The following is a 13,895-nucleotide window of genomic DNA, read 5'->3' on the forward strand; positions in this document are numbered from 1 at the left end:
AGAAATTAACGTTTAAGTGAAAAGGAAAAACCATCTTGATGCCTTCTGTTGTGCTTTTAGGTTATCAGTCCGCACAAAAAATGAATGCTTCAGTGACAAAGGAAAAATCATTTTGATGGCTTCTGTTGTGCTTTTAGGTTATCAGTCCACACAAGAAATTAACGCTTCAGTGACAAAGGAGAAACCATGTTGATGGCTTCTCTTGTGCTTTTAGGTTGTCAGTCTCACAAGAAATCAACGCTTCAGTGACAAAGGAAAAACCATGTTGATGGCTTCTCGTGCTTTTAGGTTATCAGTCCGCACAAGAAATTAACGCTTCAGCGACAAAGAAAAAACCACGATAGCTTCTCTTGTGCTTTTAGGTTATTAGTTTGCACTTGAGCATCAACCTACATGTATCTAGGATTACTTTTTGTGACCATTTGTAAAGGAAAAAAGATGATTAATACAAAATTATGCGGTTTCAATTAAAGTAAAGATGCAAAATCTTAATAATGCTGTCACTCTGACTTGTATCTGAGACCAACATAAGTGTTGCCCATGCACACAGACATGTGAATTCCATGAATGCATCTTTTTTTTCACATGTAGAAATTCAGTATGAGAATGAACTTAACTTCATCATGGTCTTTATATTGCCAGAACAGTATATGGTCAGTTTTATATGTTTGTCATATTTTTCACTGCTGGGAGTGGAATATCACTGACTTTCATTTGATAATTAGCAATGTATATTGTGGGAACTGCAGCAAAAATGAGGAGATGAATGTGTCTGTACATTATGACAATGTAGTATTGAAAAAAACAGGCAGCATTAGGAGTACGCAGGGCCTAGGGCCAACCATGACCACGCAGGGCCAGAGTACCCACTAGTGGCATTGAGAAAATAGCTGCATTTGTGCTGCCACCTGTTAATTGTGTTACGATGTTGACTTCACAACTTTGCGTGCATTATGTGCGGCCTATATCAGCGTTTCCAATTTTCCGGAGAATATAGCTTGACAAACTCATAAGGACGACCTTAGGCCTGAAGCCCAGGGCCCCTTCAAGAGCGAGGCCTGGGGCAGTCACCCCACTTGCCACCCCCAAATGACATTCATGGAAAAAAATGATTTATTGTATTATTAATACAGTTTGTACAACATTGTTATTATGTTAATATTATCTAAAATTTGATCTGGCATTATGTCTATTATATCATCATCTTATTTTGAACTAATAAAAACTAGCTGAATTATCATATTTTCTCAGCATCAGAAAGTAAGCAAATTTCTCCCAAAAAAAGATAATGTAGATAAACCTGTGCCTCTCTCTCTCTCAAACTCTTTGAGTCAACTTGCATGGGTCATAAACAGTAAACCACATTAATTTTATCAAAATCAAGTCCACTCCACGGTGATCATTATATTCTACTCCATGAAAAAGTGTGTGCAGAGCTATTCCACATACAAAACCATGGCAACTCCATCTGGATATGTGGCAAGATGATGCAGGTTTTTTCTTAATCCTCTCCACCCTTTTACTCTATCCACCCCCCACTGCGACAAGGGTTTAAAATAATCCTGCAAGCTTTACTGTAATAGGAGAGACTAATTTTAATAAGTTTTCCAATGAATTGTTTTAAATCATATGTGAAGATATTTTCGTAAATAATTACTGTTCAAAATAAAATTTTACATGACATTATCAAATTCTAGTTTTCCACTTTTTCGGTGGGTTCTGAAGTTATACTTCATGAAAGTTTATTTTATGAAACCTAAGGAAATGTGACCTTTGTAAAAACAGAACAAACATCATAAAATATAAGCAGACTCCATGTTTATTGTACAATTAAAATACCATTTGCATTATGAAAAAACAAAAACGTAGCACAGAGCAATACTCTAAGAACAATTAAAATAATGGAACAAGGTTCAAAACCCTGAATCTTCCATCATTAAACTCGATTTAGCTCAAGTCTTACTTGAAAATATTCTGAAAAAATAGAAGATAAAAGGCCGCTTTTGTACACTGAGTTAGTTATGTATGCCTGATATTAACATTGTACATAAAGTTACCTTTACATGCCTGGATTAACATAATACATTGTATATCAAGTTACTTTTGCACACCTGGATTAACATCATACATTGTAAATCACGTTACTTTTGCACACCTGGATTAACATCATACATTGTACATTGAGTTACTTTTGCACACCTGGATTAACATCATACATTGTACATCAAGTGACTTTTGCACACCTGGATTAACATCATTCATTCTACATCGAGTTACCTTTGCATGCCTGGATTAACATCATACATTGTACATCGAGGTACTTTTGCACACCTGGATTAATATCATACATTGTACATCAAGTGACTTTTGCACACCTGGATTATCAAATTATTCTTTCAAATAATGACAAAATATTAAAGTGCAGTAAAGGCTGTTTGTTGGTTAAAAATTTGCATTCATCCATAGATATAATTTTTAGTACTCCTATTATCTGCAAAATTGTTCTGACCTCAAAATTAAGAAATCAGATTATTTTAGGACTGTCATTTGGTGAACTACTAATTTGTTCAAAACGACAATAGCTTATTTCTTTATGATACTGCAGATAACAAATTAGCATCATTTATCAGTTTTATTGAGATTCATGTTGAAAGATCATACATTTTCAATACAGCAGGGTCTGTGCATAGTGTTACATAATGCCATTTCAAGTTCATGCACAAGAATTGAAATTAGTGAATGAAGTGCAAATACAGACACCTGTGTATACAACATCCTGGTTGACAGAGACATTATATTGATGGACCAGGCGTGGTTTGGAATACTACTTAATGTATTTCTGAAAACAAAAGCCAATCAAAGCAGCAAGAAAACAATTATGGGGACTAAATACCTACTGAAATTCACAGCCATGGCAGATTTTCTTTTAAAAAGAGACAAAGGGAGAAAAACTTTGTATGGATATAACTGAAATCAATACGATGTTTTTGCTGTTAAGATATGACTCACACCCTTGTTTTAAATTCCATGTTATCCATAGTTCTGCTTTTCTTTTCCATCCATCAATACCATATCCATAACCTTGATATATTGAGACATGTCCGGCTAAAAGAACACCACCAACTGAAAATAGTATGAGTCCTCTTCGAGTTATACTCAGTTGTTTATTGCACATTTTCAAGATTATGAAAGTTTAACAATACTTGCTTGATGAGACAATTTTTTAGGAAAACTATATTGCACACTTGAATCTTGCACTTCTATATATGTCCTGGATCAAGTTCAAGGACTTGCAGTTCACACCATTGAGACAGTTGTATCGACTAGAGACTGATGTTTTCTGGACTCCTTCCCTTCCTTATCTCTAACAAAAAAAGAAACACACACAGAATAAGATAGTAAACATAATAACTACTCATTTTTTAAACAAGAGTCCACTGAAGGGACGGATGCTCTAATGCACAAAAAGAATTTCCAGGAATGTAAGATAAGAGCATTTTAAATCATCTCTGATGTGGTATTTTCAGTGATAAGATTTTCGAATTTGATACTGTGGTGCACATATTGGACGTCAGCTTGGTACCATTTTATTTAGACAAAGCAGATGCCATGAAAAGTGTTTTGGTGAAAACCCCGTCATAATGATCTTCAGTCAACGTGAATTTTTAGACGGTCATCATGGCAGCCATAATGGAATCATGACTGGCACTATTTTCACTTAGGACCAACTAGGTATCGTAAGAAGTCTATTGGTGAAAACACCCATGTTGGTATAACCATCCATTCAGGAGGAGTAGAGACAATTTTTTCAAGATATGACTTTCAATTAAGGTGTAGCAATAACAAGATTTTCAAAATGGCTGATGTATAATGGCCATATTGGATGTCAGATTGGCACCACTTTCATTTAAGATTAACTGGACATTATATAAAGTCTTCTGTTGAAAAGCCAATGTCAATATGACTTTCAGTTTATGTAGATTTGTGATGACCAGACTTTTAAGATGGTGGCCATGGCAGCCATAATGGATGTGAGATTGGCACCCTCCGTGTCGGAGGAATAGTAAGAACAAGTTTTTAAAGATGTCCATGTGGTCTTAGATGAAAATGGTGCCATTCTTGCATCCTATATGGCTGTTACAGTTTGGACATCAGATTGGTAACATTTTCATTTATGACCAAATAGACATAAGAATATTTCAATTAAAATCTCATGTTGATATGACCATCCATTAAGGAGAAAAGTAATAACAAGATTTCATGATGGCCACTGGTGGCCATATTGGATGTCAGAATGGCACCTTTAAATTTTAAGACTAACTAGACATCATAACATGTGACAATCCATTCAGGAATAGTAGAAATGACAAGATTTTCAAGATGGCTCCCATGGTGGCCATATTGTACCTCATATTGGGCACCATTTAAATTTAGGACTAACTAGACATCAAACTAAGTGAAAACATGTTGATGTGACCATCCATTCAGGAGGAGTAGCAATAACAAGATTTTCAAGCTGGCTACTATGGTTCCCATATTGAATCTCACATTGATATTGACATCATTTTTGACATTGGCATCAATTTCATTTAGGACCAACTAGACATCATGGGAAGTCTTGCAGTGAAAACCCCATGTTGATATGAGTATCCATTAAGCAGGAGTAGCAATAACACGATTTAAGGCTGTCCACCATGATGGCCATATTGGATGTCTGAACAGCCATATTAGATGTCTGAGCAGCACCATTTTTATTTAGGATAAACTTGGCAATCCTCCAGGTAATTTAGGAGGAGTAGTGTTAAAAAACGTGTACTTGATGGATGGATGATGGACAACATCCCATCCCATAAGTTCTTCTGGTGTATGACCAATGGAGCTTTAAAAAATTTTTTAAAAATCAATGTTTACATAGCTCCATCCTATAATACCAGTAAGCTATAATTATTATGCAGAAAAATAAATTCAGACTAAAGTGATCTTTATGCTGGTCCATTTTATAATTCAAATGGTTTCAAAATTGCTTATCTTTACATTTGTAACTTTTAAATGGCAATCTATTATTGAATATTCTGCTGACATGCCATTTAACTATATACACACAAGCAAACTGTGACAAAGCATAAAGTAATAGAAAAGCTTATTCTTTTTTATGATGTCAAAGGAGACACAATTTTAAGACTGTTTTTCTTACAATTATTGTTCTTAAAATAAACATAAGTAGCTATCATCACAGTCCAGTCCTAGAAGACAGATTTTACTTAGTGAATGTCAGGACTTCCAGAAACCGTGGCATGACAGCCCATATTAAGCAGCATAACCATGCATCAGTAATTATCCTAATTAACCACTACACTTGAGGTCTCACATGGAAAGCCTGCAGTCCACTTATTTAATTCTATACTAATTCGCATGTACAAATACAAAATTAACCTTTGGATGGTCACCTATAACATGCAATGTATAGTCTTCAATAAATATATTTAGCTATTCCCACTTTCAACTGCATTGGTCAGAATGGGTTCTGGATGCATTTAACATAGAAGAACATAGTATGTGGTAATGAACAAAGCAGATACAAAAACATAAATATAGGTCACTGTGACCTTTGTAAGGGTGTAGTGGCACTCCATCAAATTATTGAGTTTCATGACAGAACCATACACAGCACCCAATAAAAGAACCTTAAACACACAATTTCAACAGTCGATGATGCCTGAAATATAGGTCACATAGATTCTTTTTACAATGAGGGTATCCATTTATCAAGATTATCTCCTCACCAACCTTCATGATTCTAGGTAAGATGGAATATGGGTCACAATTCTAGGTATCATGGAATCTATAAAACATTACAAAAATAAACTTCATAAGCAAACTGCAAGCACTTAATCAAAACCAGTAAAAGATGAAATATGAGTCACAATGAACTATTTTTCTGAAAGGTTGCGATACTAATAAAAATGCACATCATTATCAATTTTATGAATCCTGCAAGAACGGCGCCTGATAAATGAAAACCAAACAAGATGCATCCCCTGATTTTCATGATTCTAGGTAGGACAGTAAACTGCATGCAAAATACATCATACATAGTTATGAATTAGAAGCAAAAATGTAACCGAAGCCAGCAATATGTACCTTCTTCATACAGATGTTGTACTGACAGAAATGAATATAATGTTCTAGTTTGACAATACAAACATCTCCTTGCAATGTTTCATGATTCCAGGTATATCAGGGTACCAAAAGTCTATTTAGTCAAAGCTTAATGCAAAACATTAACCTAAGCCAGAAAAAGTGAAATGTGGGTCAGAGTGACCTCCTCCTGTTTTAAGAGTGTAGTACTAACAGGAATGCATACAATCATTGATTTTGAACATTCTGACATGAACAGTAATTGAGAACCAAACTATGCAGTGTGCAAAAATCCTGAGGAAAATGCAAAACTTAACCAAGAATGTCCAACTAATTGTACATGCATGAACAAACACGCTAGCCCCCCTTTGCAGGGATTAGGTGTACTGAAATCTGCTCATTACTGACCTAGAAAGAATGAATGATTGAGATGCAGTGAGTCTGGACATACATTTATACTTATATACTTGTAGAGTGCTGACATCAGCATTCGGGCTGTACAATAGTTATCCCTTTCTTTGTAGTGGTGAGCTAATTAGAATAATTAGAATCTTTGTATTGCATTTCATATTAAGCTAAACTCAACTCAATGCATTCACTTTCATGGGAATTGATTATTCTGGTGTTTCAAAAACTAATGATTTGACTGATACTTAAACTTGTGGATTGGGGAAGGGTCATTGATGAACTGGTATTTAAAATCTGTGGACTGGGAAGGGTCATTGTTGAATTAGTCTTTAAATCTGTGGATTGGAGAATGGTCATAGTTAAATTGGTCTTTAAATATGTGGATTAGGGAAGGGTCATTGTTAAATTGGTCTTTAAATCTGTGGATTGGGGAATGGTCATTGCTGAATTGGTGTTAAAGATGCTGATTGGGGAAGGGTCGTTGGGGAAGGGATAATTAAATTGGTGATTTGCAGCATTTTTGAAATTGAAGAAAGATGGTACCTCAGAGAGATATGTAAATTAATGTTAACAATTTACAAATATGTTCACATTATGATGTTCTATTATTACCACGAAAAATAAAAGATAACTTGTGCATTAGAATGCCTGCAAAAATATGTCTGTTTTATAAATGATTTTTCAAATCTAAAGTTTTAATTAAGATAAAATGTGTTCATTTATATCCAGTTAACCATCATTAAAAAACATATCCTTGAGCGATACACCTTATTTATCAATTACATACCAGTTTTAGGTCAAGGCAAATAAACAAATGAAAATTCTGTCTATCAAAAGTACAATATCTAGATTCATCATAGCAGGCAATTAGACAGAGTTTGTGAGCGAATTTATTTTTACTTGCCAAATGAATTGTCATTACTCAGACAAAACTAATACAGATAGCCAATGTTAAAGTCAGTGATTGAAATGGATTTTATCTACCTACCTGGTATGCAATATAAATGTTACAAAGAACATTAAAATGTTTCATTGCATCCAGTTTTCTCCAAACATAGTGATGTTGGGGCTGTTAGCATTTTTGCTACTGCTGGTACTTCAAAATAGCATTTTTTATAAGATGCACCATGATTTAGCATGAAAGCCGATACTTATATTGTACAGGAAAAAGTATTTGCATTTTGTGCATGTTCTAAGACATCCTGTGCTTATTTGTTCTTTTGTCTCTGATAATTACAATGTTTTAGGCAATCTTCCTTAATGTGAGGAGATTAATTACAAGAGTTGTCAAATAAAACCTCTCTACCTTTTATGATGTCTAGATCGCTTGAGAGTGGTAGCGTTTGATGAGATCATTGGTCTCAGTTTCTCCTTGATGGAGTGATAGTTTCTTTCCAGCTCTCTCTGGTAGTCCTTCTGTTCAACTGTGATAAGCAGTTTGTTCTTGTGTAACGCATCGTAGCATCTGTTAAAAAATAACTTTAATGTATTTCATGCTGGTCATAAAGCAAGTTCTAACAAGAGAAGGTGATGCCTGATAGGACTACACTACTGCAGCAGATAGGACGGTACACCACCACATCCTATAAGGCATCAACTACTTTCAGTTTAAACTTAATCAGAAGTGAAGGTGATACCTGATAGGACTACACCACCCCAGCAGATAGGATGGTACGCCTCCACATCCTATTCAGTTTAAACTTAATCAGAAGTGACGGCAAACCTCTGCAAAAACCTAACTGATAGATTCCAAATCCAACAATAGACTGATGACTCTTGACATTAGTGCATCAGCAGATAAAATCGAGCTAATTCACAACCACACTGATCAGAGTTCTGAAAATTAACAAAAAGAGAAAACTGGACAATCGGTTTCAGAATGCATACAGCCAAGCACCTGCTGCTACCTAACCTTTATAGAAGGAGGCCAGGAAACCATGATCAAAATTTGCAAAATGACAAAAAGTGGTGAACTACCTACAAGAGTGTTGCCAAAAAGGTCAATAACCTAAAATATTTAGAAGCACAAAGCTCAAAGATACTTCAAAGTAAAGAGGTCTTTGTGCTACATGTGGTATTATTTAGTTACTCACCTGCCATCTCTGTGGCAAACAATATGTAGGTGAGACTAAAAAGGGAATTACAAGAGATAATAAAAGAACACCTCTGGAATATCCATAATAAAAAGAACACGCTCGTGTCTATACATATTAACCAATCTCAACACAACATAAACTGTGTTCAGTATTAGATATTAGAAATTATCCAATTCGATCCAGAGATCTCAAGTAGCAGCATCTATTGGAAAGATAGAGAACTTTAGTGGATTCACCAATTACATACTCTACAGCCAGTACGGATCAACATCTCTCTTTAAATGGGAGTCCAGGCATTTCTAACCTAGTTCTGACAAGAGGCCTTAGTGGGCCTGGGATGGCTCACCTGGTTGCCATCTACATACCGAAAAATGAAACTGCAGTTGGCTATAAAGTCTGGGTCAACAGTATAACTTTCTTTAAAAATTTCTTCCAATGATGTTGATGACATATGTTATGAAGATAACTGTTTCAAAGTTTCTCTGATTCTTTTTCGTCTGACCAATATTTAATGGTATATCATCACCATTTATCCAAAACTCATTTGTCCCATACTGAAAGGTGTGCATGCCAGGATGCATTCAGTCAAATATGGTCGAAGTCTTTTGAATTTTAATTTGTTATATAGTTGTTTCAAAGTTTATCTATTTCTAGTAACAGTAGAAATATTTACCAGCAAATCTGCATCACTTGTACAAAATCTTAAAGGCCTTTAAATCATTTAAAGATGTTTCTACTTTTAGTAATGCTTTCAATAAAATCCAAATCTGATCGAATTCTGTTGATCAGTTATTAGAAAGGAGGATGTTTAAAGGCCTTGTATTTTAGCAATGATGGTGTATGGGTGACATTTGTAAAATCTAAAAGCCATTCATGCCAGAATGCTCTCTGTCATGCTTTGTTGAAATCTACTCAGTGATATTTTTGGAGAAGTTGTGAAATTAAAAGCTGATGGATAGATTATGCAAAGGATGTTGCACAATAAAAATGTAAGCTAATAATTTAATTGAAAGTTCATATAAAGCTGATGGCACTGTGAGAGTTTTAAGAACTTTAGAATAGCTTTAACCAAGGAATGGAGAGTTGTAAACTGTACACACTGTACTCTCCAGGCTCCTATAAGACATCATATGTAAACAGTACACACTGTACTCTCCAGGCCCCTATACAGCACCATATGAAAATGGTATGCACTGTATTCTCCAGGCCCCTATATGGCACCATATGAAATTGGTACACACTGTACTCTCCAGGTGCCTATAAGACACCATCTGTAAACTGTACACACTCTGCTCTCTAGGCTCCTATATCACACCATATGTAAAAGGTACACACTGTCCTCTCCAGGCCCCTATAAGACTATTCTCCTGGCCCCTAGAAGACACCATATGCAAACTGTACATGCTGCACTCTCTAGGCTTCTATAAGACACCATCTGTAAACTGTACACACTGTACTCTCCACTCTCCAGTGGCCTAGTGGTAGAACATCTGCCTCGGATGCAGGAGGCTGCAGGTTCGAACCCTGGCCAAGTCATCCCAAAAGACTTTTAAAAATGGTACTAACAGCTGCCTTGCTTGGTGGTCAGCATTAAGAGGTTAGTATTAGGACTGGTCGTCCTGGTGTCAGGATAATGTGACTGGGTGGGACATCATTCTACATGTCTGCGGCATGATGCCCCAGTGCTAAACATCACCATAAACTGTCATACTGCAGACATCATAGTGATATGACTGAATGTTTTTTGAAGCTATGTTAAAAACCTAAATAAAACACACTCATACACTCTCCAGGCCCCAATAAGACACCATATGTAAACTGTACACAATGTACTCTCCAGGCCCCATTAAAGGCAACATATGTTAACTGTACACACTGTACTCTCCAGGCCACAATAAGGCACCATATGTAAACTGTACACATTGTACTCTCCAGGCCCCTTTAAAGGCACCATATGTAAATTGTACACAGTGTACTCTCCAGGCCCCGATAAGACACTATATGTAAACTGTACACATTGTACTCTCCAGGCCCCTTTAAAGGCACCATATGTAAACTGTACACAGTGTACTCTCCAGGCCCCTATAACACACCATAACACCTGCTTACAGTTTCTTGTATGTAAAATTGAAATTACCCATGTAACAAACCATGCCAGACAGGAAAATCTATGATAAAAATATTCTCAAGGCAGTTCTTGTCTCTCTTCACAACATTACTAGTGTTTAGTAACTAATAAATTGCACAGATCACCTACGGGAGTTAATCTTACATAACTAATAACATTACAACATGAAAGAATACCATATAATGCATACAAAGTGAATTATGTTTTAACCACACTAAATTGATAAAATTTACAGTAAATTGATGATTCTATGAATATAATAATCCACAATGTATGAAACTAGAAAAACAGTAAGAATATAATCTTGTCATGCAAGAAAAAGATTACAAACTTTTTCAAGAAGTCTTTGAAACACAGTCGGAGCTTATTGTGATGCTTTGATGGCAGCTCCTTGCCCTCTGATACACCCTTTAAAAAGACTAGAGCCACCTCAACTGGTCCCTGTTTGCAATAAATAGAACAACAAATCAGGATAAAAAAATGAAAGACTACTGCCATCTAGACTGGTCTATATTTGCAATAAATAAAGTAAACAATGAAACGCATGAGTAAAAGCTATTTACTGACAAATATTCCCATCTCAATTATAAAATGAGTATTTAACCATTAAACAGACCCATACGCCACCCCCATTTTTGATTTCCTGCATGGCTCTATTTCCCTTAATATTTTTCAGGTCCCTTTGTAAACTCATGCCATCGCTTATAGTATGGTCTATGTTTTTTGGGTGAAAATGTGCGCAAATTATTGAGGGAGAGGTGTAGAAATAAAATCTGATAATAAAATTCATGGCAATGGCAAGTTGAGCATGTAAGTAGTGGCAAATGTCACTATTGAAGACACTGTTTCACAATGTGATCCCAGTATGAGCTACCAAAGAATAAGCGAAGATATATCCTACCATACTACTTGTTTGTTAACTTTATTTATCAAAAGGAGAACTGGTCAAGATTTTTTTCTCTCTTAAACTTATAAAGATCACACATCAAAGACACAGGTACAGTGGGATGATAGATTGGTCTATACACCTCCAACATAATGGAGCTGATTATTTGGTAACCAACCTACTTTTGGGTATCCAACCTACTTCACTAATCTTGTTGCCTGAGCACTTGGACTGACCCCACAAATGTCTAGGAGATATACCAAGGTCATCATTATGACAATAGTACCTCACCTGACTGAAGAGTTCTCTAACTTCTAAGAACTCTAGTAAAAACTCATAAATTTAACTTGTGATCAGTTCAATTATGAGGCAATTACATATTTTCTTTTTCTAATAAAGTGGTATAAAAGATTCCTGGGTTTTTCCATGACTGAAAAATATTTGCCAAATTAAAGAGTTTTCCTTGGTAGCATGGGCATACAGTCAAGCCTAGCTTTAGAAACCAACCCCTATTGCCAGAAAAAAGCAGTCCCTAAAGATAGCTGGTCTCATAACAGGTCTGTGGAGGGCCAGTTGTCAACATCAAAATTATACTGAAAAAATACCCACTACAGTACATGTATTTTATTCTTTATTCACAGTCCATTCTATACTTAAATATTAGATGTATTTATCTCAAAATATTTGAATACAGCAACAATGATATACAGCTATCATAAACCATAGAAGTTCTGATGAGACCTTTGGTAAACATGTATGCACCAATTAAATCAAAACATAAAATTTACTGATTTATAAAGAAAATCTTGTTATCATTACTCCTACAGAATGGATGGTCGTATCAACCCAAAAACCTCTACCATATTTGCTTGCTTATAAGAATATTACCAATTGCAAACTGCACTGATCCATCAGATTTGGGTCTGTATAGTTTGTTAGAAGTAATCAGCAGAACAAACAACATAGGTCCTGATCTGCAGGCAGATTATGCTACGGCAGATCAGGACCTTTGCTGTTTGCAGTTTGCCTTGTCTTATATCTATACGGTAGTTGCACATAACTGCAAATGGTGCCAATCTTATATGGTTGCCATTATGGTGATCTTGAAAATCTTATCACTATTCCTCCCGAATGGATTTGGTGTTTTCACCAAAAGTCTGTTAATGATGTCTAGCTTCTCTTGCCAATCTTACATACAATATGGTCACAATGTGATTGTGTCTTAAAATCTAGCCACTCAGAGATAGCTTCAATACAAAGCAGTTAAAAAGAAGAAATGGTTGTATCTGTAATTTCTGCAACTTCTTTTCAGACTGTAGTGTACTTCTCCCTTCCAAGGGATTATTGTTTCATATGGGTTCATAATCTGTACTAACCCTCAGACCCTCATCAGTGACCATGCTTACAAAGGTTAACAGTGTTATATATGGTTCTGTGGTATGGGTATGATTATTTATAGCAGTGTTAAAACAATTGTTTTCTAAACATTGTGGTCACAGGTCATTTTCTGCATGTCATCACTCATGACAGTGCATTTATAAATCATAAAATTGATCCATGCATAATGATTTCAGTTGCAAATGACAAGATGTTGCTCAAAACAGACTTGCTCAAATCAGGTTTTGCTGTGTGAAAGCTGTAATTTGATTAGTGAATCAAAAGGTCAAAATTACATGACCTTGTATTGACATTCATCAGAGTACTAGATCTTAATTTTAATCAGACTGATTCAAATAAAAGAACATATACAGACTTCTGGTCTGAGATATAGCCATTATTCAGTGTGTTAAGTAACAGTGATCACTAAAATCACACTATACATGGCACTTTCAACACATCACTGGTTATTTCAAGGAAATCGGTCCAAAGTGCCTTTCCAAAGGACACCCTGAGGAAGCTGATCTGGGCTGACTGGGGTGGGTATCAAACTCATGACCCTTGTATTACAAGTCTGGAGATCTACCAAATGAACTACAATGGTTCACAGGATTATCAGAATTTGTGTTACGTGGAATTTGGCATTACTAATGATGCAGATTCCTGCTTAAGAAGGCAAGACAGGAAAACTTGCTAAATCAGGGTACAAGCTTATATAGTAATATTATAGTCAAGTTCAAGTTCAAAGCTGCAACTGCTATAGAAAAAATACACGTTTCAAAACTTTAACACAAAATATTAACACTGATGATGGTCAACTCTTATGCCATTGGAATTGTTATCATTCTGTCTTTCATTCCCA

At 35.6% G+C, this 13,895-nt stretch overlaps 1 protein-coding gene across 4 annotated transcripts in view; it reads right to left on the reverse strand.

Annotated features, from left to right (window-relative positions):
• Positions 1-1,801: 1,801 nt before the first annotated feature.
• LOC149807910 (dedicator of cytokinesis protein 7-like) overlaps positions 1,802-13,895 on the reverse strand; it is a 184,966-nt gene continuing 172,872 nt past the window's right edge. For 3 of the 4 annotated variants that reach the window (XM_089971876.1, XM_089971895.1, XM_089971866.1), the window contains 3 exons: positions 11,102-11,211; positions 7,853-8,011; positions 1,802-3,364 (listed from right to left, as the gene is read on the reverse strand). In XM_089971876.1, coding sequence (XP_089828002.1) covers positions 3,298-3,364; positions 7,853-8,011; positions 11,102-11,211 — 336 coding nt within the window. In that variant the 3' untranslated portion in view covers positions 1,802-3,297. Of the gene's footprint in view, positions 3,365-7,848; positions 8,012-11,101; positions 11,212-13,895 lie in introns of those variants that run through there. The other variant, XM_089971884.1, reaches the window with a different exon arrangement.

This window comes from Sinohyriopsis cumingii, chromosome 1 (genome assembly GCF_028554795.1).
Source record: "Sinohyriopsis cumingii isolate HCF-2022 chromosome 1, ASM2855479v2, whole genome shotgun sequence".
In the NCBI taxonomy this organism is placed as follows: Eukaryota; Metazoa; Mollusca; class Bivalvia; order Unionida; family Unionidae; genus Sinohyriopsis; species Sinohyriopsis cumingii.